Source organism: Taurulus bubalis, assembly GCF_910589615.1.
Source record: "Taurulus bubalis genome assembly, chromosome: 17".
Classification (NCBI taxonomy): Eukaryota; Metazoa; Chordata; class Actinopteri; order Perciformes; family Cottidae; genus Taurulus; species Taurulus bubalis.
Genome location: NC_136605.1, coordinates 15183370 through 15206178, shown reverse-complemented (window position 1 = coordinate 15206178; position 22809 = coordinate 15183370). Strand labels below are relative to the sequence as shown.

The 22809-nt window shown below is 41.5% G+C and overlaps 1 protein-coding gene across 1 annotated transcript; it reads right to left on the bottom strand.

Annotated features, from left to right (window-relative positions):
• Positions 1-12514: 12514 nt before the first annotated feature.
• cacng1b (calcium channel, voltage-dependent, gamma subunit 1b) lies at positions 12515-20743 on the bottom strand (the record flags this gene model as incomplete). Its single annotated transcript, XM_079233159.1, has 4 exons — positions 12515-12747; positions 13134-13271; positions 14473-14547; positions 20503-20743. The coding sequence occupies 4 exons, from the start codon at positions 20741-20743 to the stop codon at positions 12515-12517; spliced, it is 687 nt and encodes a 228-aa protein (XP_079089285.1).
• Positions 20744-22809: the final 2066 nt, after the last annotated feature.

Below are 22809 nucleotides of genomic sequence, written 5' to 3'. Positions count from 1 at the left end.
CTCATTTGTTTTGCTCAGTGTTGTGTGAAATCAATGTTTCCCCTCTTTGCTGCACAGGAAAGAAACATAAGTTCTTATGGTTCAACTCAAGAGGGTGCACTGTACTAAAATGTGTATCTGAAAAATACATTTCCCACACTGTCAATGTCACAGAACAAGACAGTGCAGAGGCACCAGCCCAGAAATATCAATCAATCAGATTTGATTGTGGTGGTGCACTGTGCATACACCTTTAAATATGAAGGACATGATGTAAGATCCAAACTGCAACTCTCCCACCATTATCAAAAGCGTGTACACGCACGCACACACGCACACACACACACACACACACACACACACACACACACACACACTGTCAAACTTTTTGCACTTACAGAAAGCTAAGAGATCAAGTTTAAATTGGGCTGAGCAGCTGAAAACAAACTTGTGATGTAATAATTCATAATATAACATTATCATATCTACATATATATTTCAACTTTAGCACATACTGTTGTTTTGGTTAAACCAGTGTGTGAATTAAAGAGTGAATTTAGGCAGTGCACACACACACACACACACACACACACACACACACACACACACACACACACACACACACACACACTCACACACACACACACACACACACACACACACACACACCAAACTCTGTTTATTCCAGTCGGTATCACAGTGTAGGTGGAGAGGACAGAACTGTTGCTAAGAGACCTGGCTTCCTCGCCTCTTGCCGCTCAACATCATTAGTTGGCCTTTACTGTCACTCCTAACCTCTCGGCCCAGTCAGGCCACTGTTACTCTGGAGAAAGGAGCTGGTTTCTCAGCTTGTCCAATAGTGGGGGGTTGGCCTGCTGCCAAAACTATTAAGGGCTTTATTAGAGCCATCGCTCTCGGAAAGAAAACACTGGTTTTAGACGGCCGTCACAGCCCGGCTTAATCGTTGCATTACATCCAGGGGGGGGGGGGGGGGGGGGGAGGTCTTGAGGAAGTGGGTTTCTTCTGTACGCTTCATTTGTGTGAACATGGAATTTCTATTCGGGCATGATTGCATTCATGAACAGTTCAACATGGAGCTACCGCTCGACAAAATTGGGCTATGCAGTGTGCTCATCAAGGATTTTTGGCTCATCTCAAAACTCTGACTTCTGATCCTGCTATTGCTCGGTGGAAATGCTATCCGTGGGCTGTTCTGCTTTTCATCTCATTCGGCTCTTGCTGGAGGACACTGAAAAGCCTGACAAACTGTGCTTGTACACATTTTAGTGTCATTTTAATTAAGTTATCTAATGTTGTTGTGTGCAATCCACCTCTTGTTGTATTGTACCCTATCAGCAGGAAGATTAATCAGTAGCATCCATCTCACGTATAAACAATGAAGAGGCTGGAGGGTATGTCAGGTGAATGTGTGACATAGGAGGTGAAGTTTAGATAAGCTGCTGTTTCTGCGTTGCTTGAATGGAGCAAATCGTCATTTCTGCAGTAGCACATCTTCTCTGCTCCCTTTGGCCTTGTGTTAAAAAAGGGACTAAAGAGATTTTGACCTTCATTGGTACTTTAAAATACAAACTGTAGTATAGGTTACTCAAATATTCTAAGTAAGAGTTGGGTTCCAAACAGAATCTCACACCTGTCACTTTAACAATGTGGATAGAAGCAAGTTTAAGAAACACATGTGCGACAAAAGTGAGAGAAGAAGACAAGATAAAATAAAGAGGGTCCAAGGGGGCAATAGGCCGGGTAAAATTAGATTTAATTATTCAGATTATGATTAAGGAAGGAGTAATGCTCATTAACCTAAGGCAGGAAAAGCCTGAATTGTGGAAAATTAGACATATCTTAACTTTCTGTAGGTCCAACAAAGACAGCTACAAAGAGAGAGAAAAAGCTTCAGGATCACATTCCAACAGCACATTGTTGCCTCCGAAAACCAGGAAATCCAGTCGGTTCTTGAATGAATACTTTTATGTCCTTTAGCTCTCATTCACTCCTCTTTCTTGTCTCCTTCATGCTTCTGCTTTTGTTTGTTTCCCCCTTTGCCCCCGCCTCACAGGTGCATCTGCTTTATTTCTTCACTTCTTTTCTACAACACATTCTATTAAATATAGAGATGTCTAACCAAAAGTATAACAAGCATTTTCTCATAATACACATACATAATTATTACTGTGGGAAGGCGCCGTAGAGCACTTGTTCACAACAGAAGACAACAAGCGCCATGAGCACAGCATCGACTGGAGAAACCCGTCATCGCCTTCAACTGTGGGTGATTTGCAAACTGAAGATGAGATTTTAGCAGCACATCGCACTCAAACGCTCATCTTCTTTTGCCACATGTGCTCTCGCCCCATATCAATCATGCAGATGCAACATTTTGGAACGAGGATTGACGGCATTGTTGTCAAGACTGTTTCCATGGATACGCTGAAATCCAATCCGCTCCTCAGCGTTCCCCATTGCTGGTTGAAAACCGAAGAAGAAGAAAAAAGTACCCAGCGTGAACCAGGCACCCATAATGTGCCTTTTTTATCCAGGTAATTTCAAACTTCCCTTCTCCCAATCTTGTGGGTCAGACAGCCATCTAGGTGTAATGCACATTTCATTTAGAGCCGAAGATTGTCTCTTGCATAATGTATCATGGAATCTGAAATTATTGCCGGTGCAGAGATATTGCTGTAAGAGATGTGGCCTCTCGCTTCATCTCTGGGCTCAGCTTGCATTTCTCCTCTCAGATTAAACGACAACTGCTCAATATCACAGCTATTAAGGTGTGATGTTGTAGGGAAGAAGAGTGCTTTATATATATATATATATATATATATATATATATATATATATATATATATATATATATATATATATATTTATATATATATATATATACATGTGTCTCCTTGTGTGTGTGTGTGTGTGTGTGTGTTTGTGTGCATGACCAGAATGTAACAGGATTTTATTTTATAAAAAAATTAAAAAGTACATCCTCTTTCAGCTTCTTCCTGCTTATTATCATTCTTTTTTTGTGTTATTTTTAATTTAATATATATACATCTATATATACATCAATGTATATATATATATTAAATACAAAAATACAAATTTATAAAATATATATAATCAAATATATATATATATATATATATATAATAAAATAAAAATAAAATATATATATAATAAAATAAATAAAATAAATGTTACATTCCGGTCACACGTAACAATAACACACGTATGTGCACACACACACACACACACACACACACACACACACACACACACACACACACACACACACACACACATGCACTGGGATGCAGTGCATTTCAGGGTTGCTGATCATCCCCTTACTCACAGCCAAGCTCCTGCCTCCATGTCACTATGGAGACACTGGTTGCTATACATCAGCCAATCAGTGCAGAGCAAGAGATGTTAAAAAGTGAGTCTGTTTAAAGACTGTCTCTGTTGTTTGGTGCATGCTCAGGGAAGTTTATCTGTTATCTCCGCGAGTGTCAGTTTTATGTCTTTTCCTCTCAACTGATGAGTTTCCGTCGTTCTTTTGAAATATTAGGATGTATAGAAACAGAAAGGCAGAGGGGAAATGACAACATTCAAGACAATGTTCGCATTATTGTGAAAAGGTCGATGAAATCTTTCAGAAGAAGCGCAGAATGCCACATTGTGTCTAGATTTCCTTCTCCGTCCTACTTTCAAGCATCATGCTTTGTGTCCAGTGAGCTCAGATCACATGTGAACAAACTGACATAATGAATACGAAGAAGGTGAGTTGAATTTTCATGTACCTTAAAACTGACTCAGCCTTTTATTTGAATTTGCCTTATGTATGTTTGCCTTATTAACTGTTGACTTAATTTAGCGTTGTGACTTTGTGGTTCAACTTTGAACAACCAAACACATTGCAGATCTCTCAAACTGAAATGTAATCAATTTCTTAATTTCAATAGCAATCTCACATCTCAGCAGGCAATAGGTCAATTGTTATTGTATTGAAACATGGATGGCCAAAAATACAATAATAAAGTGACCATTAAGAAGATTATGGTTGCCTTTTGAGGGATAGCGATGGTACAGAACAATGAGAGAGCAGCAGGAAGAAACTGAAAGAGGACGTACTGGGGAGGAGAAAGGGGATGAAAAGGGGGAGAGAGGACAGAGTTCAAACAAGTAAGGATGTGAGAGATAAAGAGATGGGAAAGGTGAGTTAATGAACCTTCAGATGGGGGCTAATGAGCTCATCTGAGGGGCTGTCTAGAGACGTTGATGAAAGTTAGACACACACACACACACACACACACACACACACACACACACACACACACACACACACACACGTGAGTTCCTTCCTCCAGTATCACTGATGTTAACAGCTAGCCCCGAGCAGTTCAGGCTTGGGAACAGACAACTACTGCTTCATATTAACATAATTATGGTCGCATAAAGTTTACAACCCTTGTGTGACCAGCACCTCTTTGTCCTTGTTGGTGTTCGTGCACTGAAAGTGTGCTTTGTGTCACCTCTGTCATCCTTCCTTTGCTCTTTGACTGTAAGTGGTAGACCAATACACCTAAATTGGTTTGCATTTTACATTGTCTCGTAATTGATTTGCAAAGACAGATTTTCAAATGAGGAAATGTTTTTTTTTACACGCCCTTGATCTCTCCACCACGTTTCAAACTGCTTCTGAAATGACATTTAGTCTTATAGAGTTGAGGTGGCAGGCAGAGTATGGTGAGGCCATTGCCTCGCTGTAAATGGTGTGTTGTCTTTGATAGCGAGGCTCACTCACCTGCATCAGCCCCAAATGCAGCAGATTAATAATGTAGGCGCCTCGCTTCTCCCAGAAACACCAATGATTGGATTGAAATCTGGCTCTCGCTCTGTGTGCCTCTTCCATTTAAACATAGTGTGTACACAAACTCATGCACGCACGCACACACACACGCACGTAAAGATGATCATACATGCATGTCACATGTTGAGACACAAACAAGTTAACACACAAGACACACACACGTTCACACACACACACACACACACACACACACACACACACACACACACACACACACACACACACACACACACACACACACACACACACACACACAGCTGCTCAGACAAAGGCCAATGTGAACGTGACATGTTTCTGTTTCTTCATGGATGTTCTCCTCATTTGTCGAATTCCATCCAGTGAAAAAATTATTGAATTTAATCGGTGTTGGTCTTCCACATGTCTCCATGCATGTTCGTAACTGTTTGTCTGCCTGTTTCTGTCAGTTTCACTGCAAAAATGTAAATTTAATGAAAAAAAAGTTCAGATCAGGATGTTGCCATGCAACAGCTGTTTCAGAATAATTTTAACCCTGCGTGATAAAACTAGTCCAAACCATTTTGCATGTGTCGCACATGAGATCTAGATTGTACAGATTGAACAGTATACACACATGTAAGCCCTTCAGTTTCATGATCGAAACATGAAGGATTCAAACCTAATTAAAGCATTTATGTTTCAATGCAATTCAATTTAAATGAAGTCATCTGAGAGTTTAGAGAACAAAACATCCTTCAGCTAAATTGCGAACAATTAGTCAGAGACATTAATATAAACAACTGAAACCTGTGACAAGAAGACACTGCTTTCTTTGTACGGGAGTTTGTGTTGTATTTTATAGTTTTAAATGTAAAAAGTATCAAAATGTAGTGTAGTAGAAGTCAAAGTAGCATGACATGTGAGGTAGAGAACAAGTACCTCAGAAGGTTCAAAGTAACTTTCCTCATATATTTACTTCAGAATTACATGTAGATTTTTACGTAGTGCATGTTGTTTAAATGTCATAACTTCAAGTTCATTTTATAGCAGTCTAAAAAACTACTTCCTTTCTTTTCACAGGCCACACAATGTCACAGTGTCTTTTCAAGGTTAAGGAATTGAGATTGTAGAAGAAAGAAATGTAAAACCAGAGCGAGTACGCAGACAGAAAGATGAATGACAACCTGAAAAAAAACACCTTTAATAGGCAGCCAGATGGAATTAAATACATGTTTTAAAAAAAGAGCTGCACACATAAGTACTCACAGCCGTGACGCACAAACCTGATGCAAATCAGGACAAAGTAAAAATAAAACCAGTGCTAAACAGAGTTGATCATACGTGGGTGGACAACCTCGTGGGATACATCTACATGATGGAATAGTGAGGCAGCTGTAATCCCATTCACATTTTCTTTATTGGATATGCCACTAACAACTTCTGTCAACCCTGAAACAGTTACCCGTGTTATGCAGGAAATGCCCTTTAGTCACGCAGCCAGAGAGCCAAAGGAGGCTGAGGGCCGGTTGATGGACGAGAGGAGGGTGACAGAACATTAAGAGACCGACCAGGGAAACAGCTGCGTTGTGTTTGACCCTGAAGGGAGTGTAGTTTTGTGGGAGACCTGAGGTGAGTATCTGTGTGTGTGTGTGTGTGTGTGTGTGTGTGTGTGTGTGTGAGAGTGTGTGTGTGGGTATCGCTCTCCCTCTGCTCACTGGCACTGAAACATGCAAAAGAAGGATGCTCAATATTTTTCTTAAAAAGAATTCCCTCAGGCACCAACAACTCCAACAATTCAAACCTCTTGAGGGAAACAAACTATCATTATTGCCACTGTGCCCTTTTCTCTCTCTCTCTCACGGTCACCATGGAGACTATGAAGCTCATATAAAAAGCGAGCATATACTGTATAATGAGAAAAAAAAAAGTCAAATTAAGATTGAGAAAACTTTTGGCTGTACTTATGTGCTCTCCTCCCACGTTGCCCACGAGTGACTCACGGGCCAGCTTGATGGAGACGAGAGTGAGAAAAACCGCCGCTTAGCAAGCGTCATTCAAAGGTTCAGTCGGCACTTTTTTCTTCTTCTTCTTTTCTTCTCAATCTCACCTGAAAGCCTGCTTGAATGTAGCATGTTTTCTTTTTTGTAGGTAACGTCTCATTCGTTGCAAAAGACACTCAAAAAAGACCCCTTCAACAATCAAAACAGTGAAGTTTTCCCATTTCACATCACTTGAGACCTCAACTTCAGAGTTCTGCTATTCTTTGTGCAGGTGGACTTAATTGCTGCGTATACTAATTCTGACTTATTCATAAAAGTTTTGTAATAAAATGTTATGCTCATACTTATTTCCTCTCGTCCAGCAGCATCAGCTGTAACAGGCGTTAGATAACAGGAGAGAAGTAAACAGTAAACTCCAAATTCCATGAATAGAATGAGAGTGGATCGTTTTGTTTTTCTCTGTTGATGTCATTCATTTTAAATCCCTGGTTGCTTAAAGTTTTCACACTTTAAGCTTTTTAAGCTCCTGTTATTTCTTACCTGATATTGCTTTATTTTCTTATGAAGAAAGAAAAAGAACATACAGGTAAAACAACAAAATCAAATACAAAGAAACTTAGACAAAAGGAAACAAATACAAGACTGACACACTGTTGCTGTTTGCTCTTAAAAAACACTTTTCCCAGATAGTTTGTCGTCTCAGTGATTACCCGCTGCCGGCATTGTCAGGGTGCTATTCATTTCCTCCTTTCTCCGCTCTTCTCTCTTACATAATGGAGAAAAAACAAACATTATATGGCGGTGTTCAAATCTTTTATTCCACAAGGACCGGACTGAATAACGCCTCCATATTCATCATTCTTAACAATTGTTTCCTGTGTGAGCGTGTGTGTGTGTGTGTGTGTGTGTGTGTTTGTGTCAGTGTGTTTTGGGCAATTATTGCCTGACCTTTTCTTCCACCTCTCCTCCCTATTGATTGTAAAAAAACGACTTGGATTAATAATTCACACAAAAAAACAGTAGGAGTTTTGACTACTCCTGTTGCCCATGGTAGCAGGACCAGAGCATGTGTTTGCATGTGTGTGTGTGTGTGTGTGTGTGTGTGTGTGTGTGTGTGTGTGTGTGTGTGTGTGTGTGTGCGTGTGTGTGTGTGTGTAACATATATTTCACACCAACTCAAACCCTCTGAACTCTAGCGATAGGAAAACTTCCATTCTCTCCGTTGCTGTTTGTCCAGTCTTCCATTTGAGCACTCTCAGAGGAAATGTACAGTCTGATATTTGCCAGTGTGAGCATCATGATTGACACCTGTTGCCGTAGATGCACTTTCTGTAATAATTTTGCCATTAAAAGAATACTTGTACATTTGGGGAAATGCTTACTGGAGCTGATAATTCCCAATAATGGCGCTCTTGGTGTTAAATTGATTTGAAATCAGACTAAAACGCTGGTAATTTCTCTGCTTAATTCTCCCCAAACCAAAGTGGAGAAGTCCATTCATGAAATGTGCTGCTGGAAGATTTGTAAGGAACAATAATCTGCACATATATGGGCCCTTAAAGCAATATAGCTGGCTGACATATATGAAACACGTCTTAAACACCTCCCTTCCTTGGAAAATCACATCACTTGTCTTCCGCTTTTCTTTCCATGTAAACGGATATGATTTAGTCGAGCACTCTCAACACAGAGGACATTTCTTCTCCACATCCATGCCTCGTGGGCTCCTCTGCCTGCAGGCCGGGGGGGCGATGAATGCAACATATGGTACGTACAGATGAAGCGTGCTTTGCCTTATTACAGGTCTATCTCCTCTCAACAGTCACTACCGATCCAAGTCATTAGACAGCAGAGCGCCTGCTTGGGAGAGCACTGGAGCAGAAAGACATAGGGGGAGGGGAGAGGGAAGGAGGGAGAAGAAACGGAAAAAGCTGATAAAAAGAAGGTGGAGAGGAACTCACTGTGACTGCTTGCAGAGGAAAGTGTCAAAGAGGGGAGAGGAAAGGGAGGGAAGAGAGAGGAGAGAAAAGAAGTGAGGATCGAAGCTCACTGAGAAAAGGGGAAAACAGAGAAACAGGGTGAATAATGAAGAAAACACAGAGGAGAAACGGGGACCATGGTCTGCTGCTAGGCAATAGAGAGAGGCAGAGAGATAAAAGATTAGAAAACAAAGGGTGAGACAAAGAAAGAAAAGGTCAAAAAAGAAAAATGTGGTTGTAGGGAGAGAATTGGGGAATCAAAGCAAAACGTGAAGAGTGTGGGCAGCATAGAGAGATTCAGAAACAGAGTGACATGAAGACGAGGAAGAATTGAAACTGGGAGAGGAAAAGAGAGGCAGGTGACAGCAGAAAGAGAGATACAGAAGAGTGGAGGAAGAGACGAGAGAAGTTCAGTCGGTGTCATTGTCTCCTTGAGGTGAAGAGCATTGTTCAGTACTAGACTACTGTGTCTTGAATTTAGTGAGAGCTTTTTGACCGCAAAAGGTAGTAAGAACAGGACAAAGTATAATTACTATGAAAAATGATCTATAACATAATATCAGCAACAGTAGAAATTTAAAATGGTGTTTGAAAGAAAATTTACAAGGAGCTAAATCAGTGGTCTGTCCCACTTGTTGTCTTACAACAAGTTGCACACAGCATTTGATAAGATATTGATTCTTCTTCTCCTCTTCAGTCGTATCCAAAGATCATACATCATCAACTCATTGGTGTTCAAGCCTCAAGGACAATACCCACGTTAACAGAAGGCACAACCAAAGGTGTGATCCATAAGCACAGCGTATTTGTTATTGGCATAATATTAAACACATTGTGTATCACATGTATGCAAACAGAGATTGTGTGAGAGCAAACAATATAAAACCAGACCACAAAGGAAGCAGGGATCAAAAGCAGTGTGCGCCCTGCCCGGGCTGCTGTCATCGCTCTAAAGTAAAGGTCCCATGAATCATTCAGGGGGCTTGAGGCATCTATTACACCTGCCCCCGAAAAAGCCCTCACCTACAGTGTATAAGGTCTCTGGAGCATTTCCAATTGGTTTGTTTCTCAATTCATCCACATGTTCTGGTTGAGAGAGTCCCAGACCCAAGTGGCTCTGAGTGTGTGAGCGGCGACACACGGCTGGCTGGATTCTCAGTAAAGAAAAGACTGAACAGATGTACCTCTCTCTCTCTCTCTCTCTCTCTCTCTCTCTCTCTCTCTCTCTCTCTCTCTCTCTCTCTATATATATATATATATATATATATATATATATATATATATATATATATACATATATATATATATAGATATCTATCTCTATATATATATATATCTATCTATCTATCTATATATATATATATATAACTAGTACGCATTGGTAACAGACCATGAAAAATGGAAATGTTTTTTATAGAAGTACCTCAGAGCAAATATAATCATTCTTTGTTGTGTTCCCCGGTGAAACAACGTCATTTAGGAAACTTTAATTTCACTGCAGCTGCACCAGCTGAATGACTTCAGGGCCAAAGTGACTCAAAATAACATGTCAGACATAGGTGGTTATTTTGTTAACAATATACGATGCTTGTGGGAAATCTACGCAGGAAAAAAGACAAATAGAAATGACTGCTCTCAGGTGATTTGTGTCTTTTTTTATTAAAAAGATGATGATTTGAAAATGAAAAGAATTAAAAAGCCACTAAAAAGAAAGTCTGTCTTTGTGAATTCTTCTGAAACTATTTGTCTACAGAACAGGAACATCTTCAAGCTTGCCATCTTACAATCATGTGCTTAAATGAAAAAGTAATTTGTGTCATACTTATCCTATATATAGTATTTTAGCTTTTGGCATATATGGCCCCAAAAGGAAAGTAACACAATTCATAAAGCATTAAAAACATCGTTATATAAAAAAATCTACATTTGAAAAGGAATTCTCTGAAGATGTTTAAGATATATTTCACCAATTGACCATTTGCTAAGCCACACCCCCCACCAGTTACTGTTTCTATACCTTTCAAGCTGACCATATTCAGTTTGCATTAACAACTATTGCAGATTTACAAGATTAACCTCGAAATGCAGAGCCATTTTTGCAACAACGGTTCAGACTTTAATCTCAGATAAAAGCAGGCTTTGTAGTCGGCAATGTTGTCGGACAAAATTACAACTGTTGCTGATTTTAGCATCTAAAGTTGGCTAGCTAATTAAGCTAACCGTAGCTTTGTACTGTCTTCAGCCGGCTTTTTGGCCTTGTTATACAATAGGTTACATAGGTGCTACATTCATGATAATGTGCTAAAAAACTGAAGCTGAAGCTCCATGGACCAGGAAAGTCCTCATGTATTACACATGGAAATAAAGAAACAGTATACCACAGTGTAGCTGCTGTTTAGCTGCAGAGGTTCCCGACAAGCAAGATGTTAAATTCATGCTTTATTATTCACATTCTCAATGTTTTACCTTTGTTTCACTCTTCACATCACAAGTTAAAAGGCTGTGAGGATGAGAATGTGTCACGCCGTCTCTGGTGACAAGTTTCGCTGGGATTGCTGGAGTGTAAACTTTCCCGAACCCAAACCTGTTCACTTTAACCTGTTATCCCACAAATTATGAAATGCCGCTGGTTTTGGAAATAACACTATGTTACTAGGATACTGGTATTTATTTAGCTGGAAACATGCACATTAGAGCATGGGTTGGGGTCTTGAACATCGACCTGAAATAAATGACTGATGCCAACAAGGGAGTCTCAGGCATGTGGTTTCTCTAGAGACAATTGGTGGGATGGATTGATTGTAGGTCCTTGGAGGAAAGAGGCTGCTGCAGTGACTGTAGCTCATTATAACGACTTACTACTTCCCTTTAAGCGTTACAGTGCAATGGGCCACCGTCTTTATCTTGTTTAGTGTTTCCTAGTTTTCCTTTTTTTAATCTTGCCTGGTCTTTTGTATCTAATTTGATATAGGTCTTCAGGTCCAATCCTGTTTGACCTGCTTGTTGTCATACTGTAGTTTTATTTTCTAGTCTAGTCCAGTGTAAAACAGCTTATGAAAATCATTTTACTTTCATTTGAGTGACATACATAGCTGGATATTGTTAGATTAGCCTTAACAACCATAAACAATTTAACAATTTAACGTTTAACATTTTTTCTAACATGATATTTTTTTAACTACCGTACTCTTACTACTCTTTCTTTAATGTTAGCTTCAACTTAACTTCAAACAGTTACAAGCAGGGCCCACCTGGTGTGTGGTGTGTTCAGGTGCTTGTGGAAAGTGCCAACATCCTAAACTTAAGACATAGCAATGCAATTAAAAGAGATGTTGTAACAAAACCCCTAAAACACTTAAAAAGCACACAGGGACTTTATATTTTTTTAAATGAGAAGGTGAGTTTAGTAAAATCTTGTTGTAAAAAAGGTGTTGCTCCACAGATGACTCTTAAGTCTAAAGATGAAAGATAACATGAACTTCATTGTTTTTCTTGTGGCCGGTTAACTATCACAAGTGTATCCAAGTTGATTATAATATTTTACGAAGATATTCTAAAATCAAAGGAGATGGAAGGTTAGGAAAACGCATGTGAATGCTTTGGGAAATGATTTGCAGTAAAAATAAATAAGTGGGATAGGATATGCAATTAAAGAGCTAAAAGATGCAAAAACATGTGTATTTATGTCACTCTAACCAGGCAATCACCTGTGGCTACTCCAAGGTGTCCGGTTCCGCGTCCATGCAGGTCTCCCAGGGGTTTCGTGGCATGTGGGGCATGGAGATGAGGAGCAGGGCACCTCCACTGAGGATGAGCAGGGTGAAGGAGGCGCAGGCGCAGGTAAAGGACCAGGAGTAGTAGTATTCAATCCAGATGGTCTCATCACTGTCAATCATGCGCTTAACAGACTGGCGCATAACTTCAACAGAAATGATGATGCAAAGGCCTGCGTGCCAAAACAGAAAACAAATGAGTTGTTGGTAAAAGCAGATGCTTCACTCACATTTATGGCAATGTAATCAGGCGCTGTTACAGTTCCACATTTACACATTTATTTGCAAGATTGCCGGTTATATTTTGACTTTGTCACATTAAATGACAAGGTTACTCTAACAGTGCTAACATCAACTCCCAGCACTTGCCACCTTCGAAAGTATGTGATGAAAATTAAGTGTGTCAACTCTGTTTAATTAATTAGCTGCATAAGTATTCACCACAAAAGAAAAGGTGAGGACACTGACACACATCATTTGAAGTTGAGTTGCAACACAAGAGACAAGAGGACCAGACAGAGCCTGGTCTGTGATTCACATTTCTTCCACACTGTCTGACCTGCGAAGGCAAAAAACATCCCAGCAGGCCGGAGCAGGTAGTCCCGCCCCTTCCCGAAAGAGAAGACGACACAGAGGGTGCCCAGGATCATGAAGATCAGACTGAAGATGGCGATGGCTGCTGCTGAGATATTGTACTCTGAGGAGAGATGCAGAAAAGAGGAAAGAAGTAGGAAAGAGACAGCGAAGGGAATGCAAAGAGGGAGAGAGAAGACAGTGAGTGCATGATGGGTTGATGAGAGACGACTAAGTACCAATTTAAAATGTAAAGTGTGGGTAGGAGCAGAATGGAGGTTGCAGTCTAGTTTACAGAATAATGGTTTCAATATTGCACTCGGACGAGTTATGACACAGATAATTAGCCGTTAAATTAGGCTCACTTTAAAAACAACAGGCGTTTATCCTAACTGGCAGTATATTTCCATTTGCATGACAGATAAGGTGCTGCCGGCTTATAACAAGATGATGAGAGCATCTCTCTCTCTCTTCTTCCCGTCTGGTTCCCGATAAAGATAATCTAGTCTTCACTTCTCTCCAACACTCTGTGATGGAAACAATCCTTGGAGCATCCTATTCCATTTCAACACCTCAACTGTGGAGTATCACCAAGTGTTAAATAACCTTACACTCAAGTCTCTCCAGTGGGATTCTGGTTGAGGACTGTTGGTCTGAAGTCTCTTCATGCTGGGGATCGGCAATATATATACATACATATACATATATATATATATATATATATATATATATATATATATATATATATATATATATATATATATATATATATATATATATATACATACATGTATATGTATGTATATATATACATATATATATATATATATATATATATATATATATATATATATATATATATATATATATATATATATATATATACCTTTTTTGTCACAATTTTAACAATACCAACAATCTTCAATAAATGATTGTTTCCTGTGATTTTTTTTAGATCATTTTTCTTGAAATGCCCAAAACTGGACTAAAATGTAATGACTTCTGGGATGAAGAATCGTAAATAGCTGCCAAAAATCACAAAGGCAAATCACATGACACATACCGGCCATTAATAACAAATGTATTACAAAAGGAAATACACATAAAAATGTGTCACTAAATGTGAAAACATTTATTTCACAGAAATACTATGATCGCATAATAATAATTAGCCTCCTTATACTTTTCGAGATGTGTTGTTTTTAAACGTTGTAAGAGGTTATTGTGTTGTGATTTACTGTACACCTTTCTTACAAACAGTTGGGTCTGAAAAAACAGGATCTGTTGTAACTTCGTTGTCTTGGTGGAAGTGAGGAGGCACCCACCTTTCTGGGTCTTGACTTCAAAAACTTCCGCTTCTTCCCCCGAGGTAAAGTGTTTGAAGTAGGAACAGTTTTCGGCTGCAGAGTAAGACAGGAGGAAGAGAAAAGGGTGAGATAGAAACGAACAATAGAAAGCTATCAGACACACACATACATTAACAAAGCACTCCGCTACTAGCCTAAATATTAAATACAATTATCAGTCAACTAAGTTATTCATGTTGTAAAATGTCCGATATAAACCTTATGTTTTTTATGTTTAGAAAATTAAAGAATTGAAAAAGTTGCTTTGTTCACTCACTTATAACTTCACAAATGTTAGACTTCAGAAATGTTTCTGATTTAGTTTTGCGGGCCCAATTTCTCATCCGGTTCATGGACACTTCACCAGAACAATGTCTTTCAACCAAAGAGGCACAGGAAGCTTCCACCTCCTGTGCCTCTTTGGTTGAAAGACATTGTTTTGCACTTGCTGTGCCAGAGAAGGAGGTGTAGAGTGCGTTTTGTGTTATGTGTTATCCAGCAGAAAACAATGGTTTTGTGTCAGTATATGCACAACTGTTGCAGTTCCTCTTTGCCTGTTTGATACTTGCTGCTATCCTGAAGTAAAACGTCTAAATCTCAAATCCGTCCCCGTCTGCCTGCTCCCATTTCTACACAGGAATGATCCATGTCTGCACTTTGCTCACACAAACTCTTTAGTCCTCTGACCACAATCTTCAATACAGCCTAATACAGAAAAACGACCACTGGGTGCAGTCCTTGCCCGCACGTCCACAACTATCTATCTGCTGTCTCTGGGCTTAGAGGGACAGGTGGAGAGGTGGAGAGGAGGCAAAGGCCAAGTGAGAGTCCCGTCTTTCCTCTGGCTGAGATTAAACCCATAAAGCAGACAGGTGCTCCCTCTGTCCACTCAGAGATGGCCAATGTGTGTGTTGATGTCTGTATTTGTGTGCAGATGCTATGTGTGTGTCTGCGTGTGTGTCCCAGAAAACAGATGAGCTGTTTGTTTAACAGGATGAGAAAGAATCATGAAAGAGGTAACCTAGCAACAGGCTGCTGCAGGTCTTGGCTAGTCATATCTGTTTACAAAGGCATATCAAGAGGAGTGTGTGCATGCATATGTGTGTGTGTGTGTGTGTGTTGTGTGTGTGTGTGTGTGTGTGTGTGTGTGTGTGTGTGTGTGTGTGTGTGTGTGTGTGTGTGTGTGTGTGTGTGTGTGTGCGTGTGTGTGTGTGATTGAGGGGATGGACTGGCTGGCGGCCGGGAGAATCGCAGGCAGGGTCACACAGCAGCTTAGATCTGCAAAAATATTATTTTCATTAGTCTTCCCTCATTAGCTGCCTTCACCTCTGGGGCTAAACTAGTCTAAGCCAATATGTGTTTGGGCGTAGCTTTAAAATGTACTCCAATTTCTATGAAGACTATTATCTGCTTGCGGTACAAAAACAAGACAGAAAGACTTTTGGTGTATTCACAGGAAGCTTCAAAAGCCTGAGCTTCTGGTTATCTGCTTGATCTGGATAACATGAATGAAGGGCGGTCCGATTTACCTTTGAATTTCTAAGTAATTATGAAGAAATCCAAAATTAAAGTGCATATGGACTATTGTCCAGATTGTAAAGAAATGGACGCGGGCCGCCATTTAGAAGCCCTGAGTTTAATAATTTTGTCCGTCGCCATCTTGTATTTTGGAACCAGAAGTGACAGGGACAACTCACAGAGCACCGGACCACACCGTGGAAGTGACCTGTCATCACAAAGCACTGTATGGTCTATTTCACTCCATAATTTACTAAATGAACATCATGCTGTATTGAAGACGACTTGAAACTAGCGGCTGAGACCATAAACTTATGTTTACAATGTTTACTAAGGGAATACATCAAGTGAGATGTAGGTTAATTAATTTTCTCATTGACTTCTAGCCAATCCAAACAAGACTTCTTTTGGAAGGCGTTGCCCCCTGATGGCTGTTAGAAAAGATGAAAACGTAAGACACTTTCACATTGGTTCCACTTTTCAGACCTGATCGTAAAGTCTGGTGTAGTTCAACCATGAAACTGTTCTATTATTACGGTATGTGATTTGTTTTTAACACGTTTCCGAAATGCTAAACATCTTTTATTGCACAGACAACAAATATTGGGGCAAATTCACGAGCCGAATCAAACGAAAAATAACAGGAAGGGCTCAAAACGTCTCCGGAAATTCATTCAAATTATTTTAACACTGATAAATTCTTTTGTCACTGCTTCGGTTTGCTCGACCAGAAAGTTGCAAAACGTTACGTTCGTTGCCAAGTTATGACTTTGTGACTAGAAGTAAAAAACACTGCCCACAAAAGGTTAAAAATACATCTGGCTTGTTACTTTTCATGGTGGACCTTGGATGATGGGGAGGACATCTGGGTGCGTATCATTGACCTTGCAGTCGGACTAATTGAGAGATTTAGTTCCAGTGGGGGAGAGTAATTAGAGCAAGGAATCGCCTGTCATTTTAGTTTTGCCTCTTTCTACGACCCTCCTCTCCGCTTCACCTTAACCATCATGCTCTTCCAGCTGTCATCAAAACCTGTCTCTCTCTTCTATCTTAACGTTGTCTTTCATTCTTCTCTCTGTCTAGTTTTCTTGTGGTTGTCCTTGTCGTTTTACAGTTGGTTTTGAGGAGGGTTTTTCCTTTATTTGACCTTTAAAGTTACTTCAAATGTGTACTTGAAAACAGCCTCTCTAACTATATAATTTGCAGGAGTGTTCGAGAAGATGTGTTTTTTAGGCGATGCAGGGGGGCCGTTCTCTTTCTCACCACTCAGAATGACCGACTAATTCTGGGTCAATGTGAAAGGGATGGGTGGTGGTGGTATTTGAATGTCTCTTCCACTGGGAGGTCTGATAACTGGGACACGGCATCAGAGGAGCGACCTTGTGAGTATGTGTGCCTGAATATGATTGTGAAATTAAAAACAGCACCGTTCGTCCGTCATCATCATAGCCACCGCAAATTACATCCGAGCATCTCAGTCTGTAGTTGGTGCTCTATCTGAATATTTTGTTCCCTTTATAAACCTCCCATTTATATAATGGGGAGTGAGTCATTCAAATATGGAACCTTACACTTGTTTTCTGAATACCAAATCAGCGCCACACCTCCGCAGTTTTGGCTCTACACCCAAAGCTGGCAGACTATTGAGAGAAAATGACTGGGCGTCTAGAAAGCGAAAACGGTTGCTCAAGGTGACGTCTGGGCTTTTGAGAGTATGAATTTGGGGCACCAGCATCGTGTCCCTGAAAGAAGCAGAGGACATTTTATTAGAAATTATAAATCTCAAAAAGCTCAAAAACATCCCTAATAAACTCCTCTCCTTCTTTGCGCACACACAGTATGTGGAGGAACACACATGCCCATAAATGCACTAGTTACGCTCTTGATTTGCCATTTGCTATTTGCTATTATTGTGCACTCTCGATCACGTTGTGCTTTGCCTATGTGCTCAACACTTGACCTACGACGCACATTAAATTGAGAAGCAGATAACATAACTCTGGCGTGGTGCTGTTAGCCGGCCAGCCACTCCATTAGACACTGAAGTGGCAAGTTATTAGAGTTCACCATGTTGCTAGAGGTTGGCTGGCTTTTTAAATGCAAATAGCTTGTGAATTTACCAGATGTGAAACACTATTAGACATGAGAATCTGCACTCAAAAGCTGAGGCTTCGGCACTCAGACACGCTGCCAGTCCTAATAACACTCACGTTCTCCATATCAAGGAGAGAGCAAATGGCTGCAGCCAGAGAGTGGTTGTATTTCTCTGTGGTCCTCTCTGCTGTCAAACCACAGCAACCAGACTGACCAACTGGGTGCCAGTAGAGAAAGCCCCTGTTGAGAAGAAACCTGTAAACGCCTTTAATTGGCCACTACAGGAAAAACAATCAACTTCGCCTGGTGACGGCCACTTAAACTCATTTTCAAAAGCACCAATCAGCACCTCATCCAATGTCGTCCTGACATAAAGACAGCAGGAGGACTAGGACACGCACTCACAGATCCATTTTTCTGGCGACAATCTGCCGTGGAAGCAAATGGCAGCGCCGTTTAGCAATGCACCAAATCCCGAGACATTTTCAGGTAATAATGACTCATAATCACAGTTAAGAAACGCCACTGTGGTTGTGGGAATGTAACTCTGTTAAAACAGCTGATATTTCTTGCTGCACACACTCAGACAGGTGGCAGCACACTGAGGCTAAACTCCTTAACTGCTGGAAGCAAGACAGGTGAGCTGCCGACAAGTTTAGTCTGCCAGATGGCTCCTCTCTCCCACGTCATTATTGCCCCTTCCAGACCGTATCGAGTAGTGCAGAAGCAAGCTGTGATTCTTGTGATTCTACATTTTTTCTGACACAGTTTTACTGCTGCTGTCAGGTTGTGGGGGTTGCAACTGGATCGTTTATGAGTTGTGAGTCTGTCAGTTACAAAATACCTGGAGACTTGGCCAATGGAGAAAAGGACTACTGGTCTCAATAGATAGAAGTTTTTCTGTTCCCTCTGTGAGTCACATGCTTATAACCGGCAGCCCTCAGAGCTCTTGTCTGTCAGCCTCCCCGCCCTCCCTTTAACTTCTTAGTACAGTATTATGGATTATACTAAGAAAGTGCTCTCTTTATCCCATCAATCGAGGCATCCCTGCCTCTATTCGACTACATAGACTGCTGTTTTCTTCCCCAATCCCCTTCATCTCAGAGTCTCCCAGTACTTTAACTCTTGAGCTGGAGCGGAAAGCCACACTTCATTAAGGTGTGTACTGATCCTGAGTTGCATGAGGCTCAGTCAATGATAGAGTCAGAGTGAAATCTCTGTGTTAGGCTGCAAGGCACGCACACACAGCCAGAGGCCAGTGAGATTCTGCTTGTCCCCGGGCCGGATCGGTTTAAATAGGACTTTTATTTAAAGCTACAGGGCTATTTTGGAGAAGCAGATGTTTGAATACTACTTTTTGCTTTTTTTTTAATCACTTACTGTATGCAATACAGCATCTCCTACTTTGCACTGTGCATTTAAACATTGGGCAAAAGGTTTATCAGTGGTATCAGAAAACATTGCTTGAATTGGATCGATTCCCTAAAAACTGCTTTCATCAAAGCCAAACTCAGATCTACTGTGACCTGGTGAGCCAGAATGCACCAGAGAGGTAGTATGTTAAATAGCGTTTATACATTCTAGTATTTATAGAGTCGGAGAGTATGACTTCCAGTGAGGTAAAATGGATTTTATTTCAAATCCATTTCTCAAACAATCAACTTCGCCTGGTGACGGTCACTTAAACTCATTTTCTAATGTCGTCCTGACATAAAGACAGCACAGCAGGAGGACTAGGACACGCACTCACAGATCCATTTTTCTGGCGACACTCTGACGTGGAAGCAAATGGCAGCGCTGTCTAACCATGCACCGAATCCTGAGACTTTTCAGGTGATATGAAAGAATAACTCATAATCACAGTTAAGAAACACCACTGTGGTTGTAGGAATATAACAGCTGATATTTCGAGACTTCATGTTCGAGATTCATGTTTTTGTCATGTTAACCGTGAAGTACAGCAGGTGATCTCTTAAGAGACTTTCTCTGTGGAAGATAATGATGTTTTTAGTGAGAAGCCGGCCATAGAACTGTTTCACTGGGTGGAAGATAAGGCGGACTCACTCCAACCCCTCACTGGTCCCTCTGTATATCCACCAAGGCTGTTCTTAGAAATGACATGAGGGTTTTATGTCCCAAGATCAGTGAGTATAGTGTACAACAGTGAACAGACAGACCATCATATGCAGCTGTTAAGTCCATTTGTTCTGTTGTTTTTGTCTGCTTTGACCTGCATGTTTACACAGATACATAAAGCAGAACTGAAGTATAGAATTAAATCCAAAAGAGCTGTTAGTCAGCAACCACAACAAATGCAAGTGTTATAAATAGTTTGTCACCTTGACGTGAACCTCACCACCATTCATTCACCAACAGTCAGAACAAAAGGCTCTTTACCTCCAGGTAAGCTGATGGGGCCGCAGCCTTTGCCCTGAGGGTCCGCCTGCACAATGAAGATGCTCTTCTTGCAGAGCCTCCAAAGGCCAAAGTGGGCCGCCTCGCAGGTAGCGTTGAGCTTCTCCACCCGGGGGCTGAGGACGGCCCAGTGGTCCGTCACCACCGCCGCCAGCATCGACGACATGCCCACCACAATCACCACAGACGTGATCTTGACCCTGGTCGCCTGCTCCTCAAACATGTTGCCGCTCGATGTGCGTGCAGAGCTGTGGACTGGTGTGCATGCACGTGCCCGTGTTTGCACGTGTGTGTGTGTGTGAGCCGAGTATGTGAAATGCTAGTGTGTGTGTGTGTGTGTGTGTGTGTGTGTGTGTGTGTGTGTGTGTGTGTGATCGTAAAGACCGTGCAGGACAGTCCAGGTGGTCTTGTTCTCTTGAGATCCTTGACGGCGGATGTTGACTCCAGAGGTTCCCCCGTCTCGCCTTATCTTCACTTCACTTGAGTGATGTCCTCTTCTCTCTCCTGCTCTCCTGTCCACAGCTCTTTCTTTCTCTTTCTGTGCCTGGTGCCTTGTGGTTGCTAAAAAAGGGGCCAGATAACAGCGCCCTAGTTTCTACCTCTCTCCTCCCGTCCTCTCCCTCCCAAGTTGCCTTCGAGATGAAGATGTACTGCGGCCTGTTTACACCTAAAACACCTCTTACTCGACCATTCTGATGGGGTCAAGATCAGACACTTTCTTTTAAAGTTTAAGCACAGTCTATTTATTGATTGCGAGTGTGCCAGTTGTGCACTTCTAACTACAACATCTCCTGAAAACGCCTGGCTTCAAGTTTTGAAAGTGCTGTTTGATATTCAATCTTCAATTGCCCTGCCAACTCCAGATGTTATCAATCTATCATCTATCTGAAACATTCTCTGTTTCTTCTTTTTCTTTTCACTCCGTTTCCAGTTGAATTGTCTCAGGCGCTGTGTGCCAGCGGGACTCCGGGAGAGGGGGGAGGTTTCCTTTATTAGTTGTCATCTGAATGAGCTGATCTACTTCCACAGCCAATCAGCAGTTAAGGCGTGAGACAAGGGTCCCACCTTGCCAGCCGCTGATCTAGATTGCTGATCTAGAAAGACAGAAGAAGGGCTTCGACAGGAGCTCTAAAATGTGATGTTCAGTTCAAAATGTTTAAATACGCTCCTCAGCCAAGTAAAGAGAGTTATCGATTTTCAGAACTTTTGATATTCTTCTTTAATGAATTGTCCTTATGTTACTGAATATATTTTCACATTATCACTACCAACTAGACACTTGGTCAGTGGCAAAAAGCTTCAAACTATGTCGCTCTACATTCCTCTCTCTCGTGTCAGTTTTGGACTATATGAAGAGCGTCTTTTGAAAATAATCTTCTGTCTTCACAGGAAGTTAGGCTTCGACAAAAACAAAAAAAAGGAGGTTTAGGAAAAGAGCATATTGATGTTAATTATACTGACTCATGTCACTACAGATGAGTCACGTGACTAACAACTGACGAGTTGTTAGTCACGTGGCTTTGAGTTTTGCACAGGACACTAACGGCGGTCTCCTGAATGAAACTCCTGTGCTTGTTTGACCCATCTATCTCCTCTCTCGTCTGCCCTGTGTGGACTATCTCACTCTTTATCCTACGTCAGTTGCTCTGACCGTTTAATAATGATGCAGGTGGGTGAGCATCCTGACTAGATGCCCGAACCACCTCAGCTGACTCCTTTCGACACGAAGGAGCAGCGACTCGACTCCAAGCTCCCCCCTGATGTCCGAGCTCCTTACCCTATCTCTAAGGGTGAGCCCGGCCACCCTACGGAGGAAGCTCATTTCGGCCGCTTGTATCCGAGATCTCGTTCTTTCGGTCACGACCCAGAGTTCGTGACCATAGGTGAGGGTTGGAACGTAGACCGAACAGTAAATGGAGAGCTTTGCCTTCCAGCTCAGCGGTACAGTGCCTGTTTTACTGCTGCAGCCGCACCGATCCGCCTGTCGATCTCCCGCTCCACCTTACTCTCACTCATGAACAAGACCCCGAGATACTTGAACTCCTTCGCTTGGGGTAGGCAGTTTGTCCCCACCTGGAGGGAGCAATCCACCGGTTTCGGCAGAGCACCATGGCCTCAGATTTGGAGGTGCTAACTCTCATCCCTGCCGCTTCACACTCGGCTGCAAAACGCCCCAGTGAATGCTGGAGGTCACGGTCCAAGGAGGCAAACAGGACCACATCATCCGTGAACAGCAGAGAGGCGATCCCGAGACTCCCAAACCGGATGCTCTCCGCCCCCTGGCTGCGC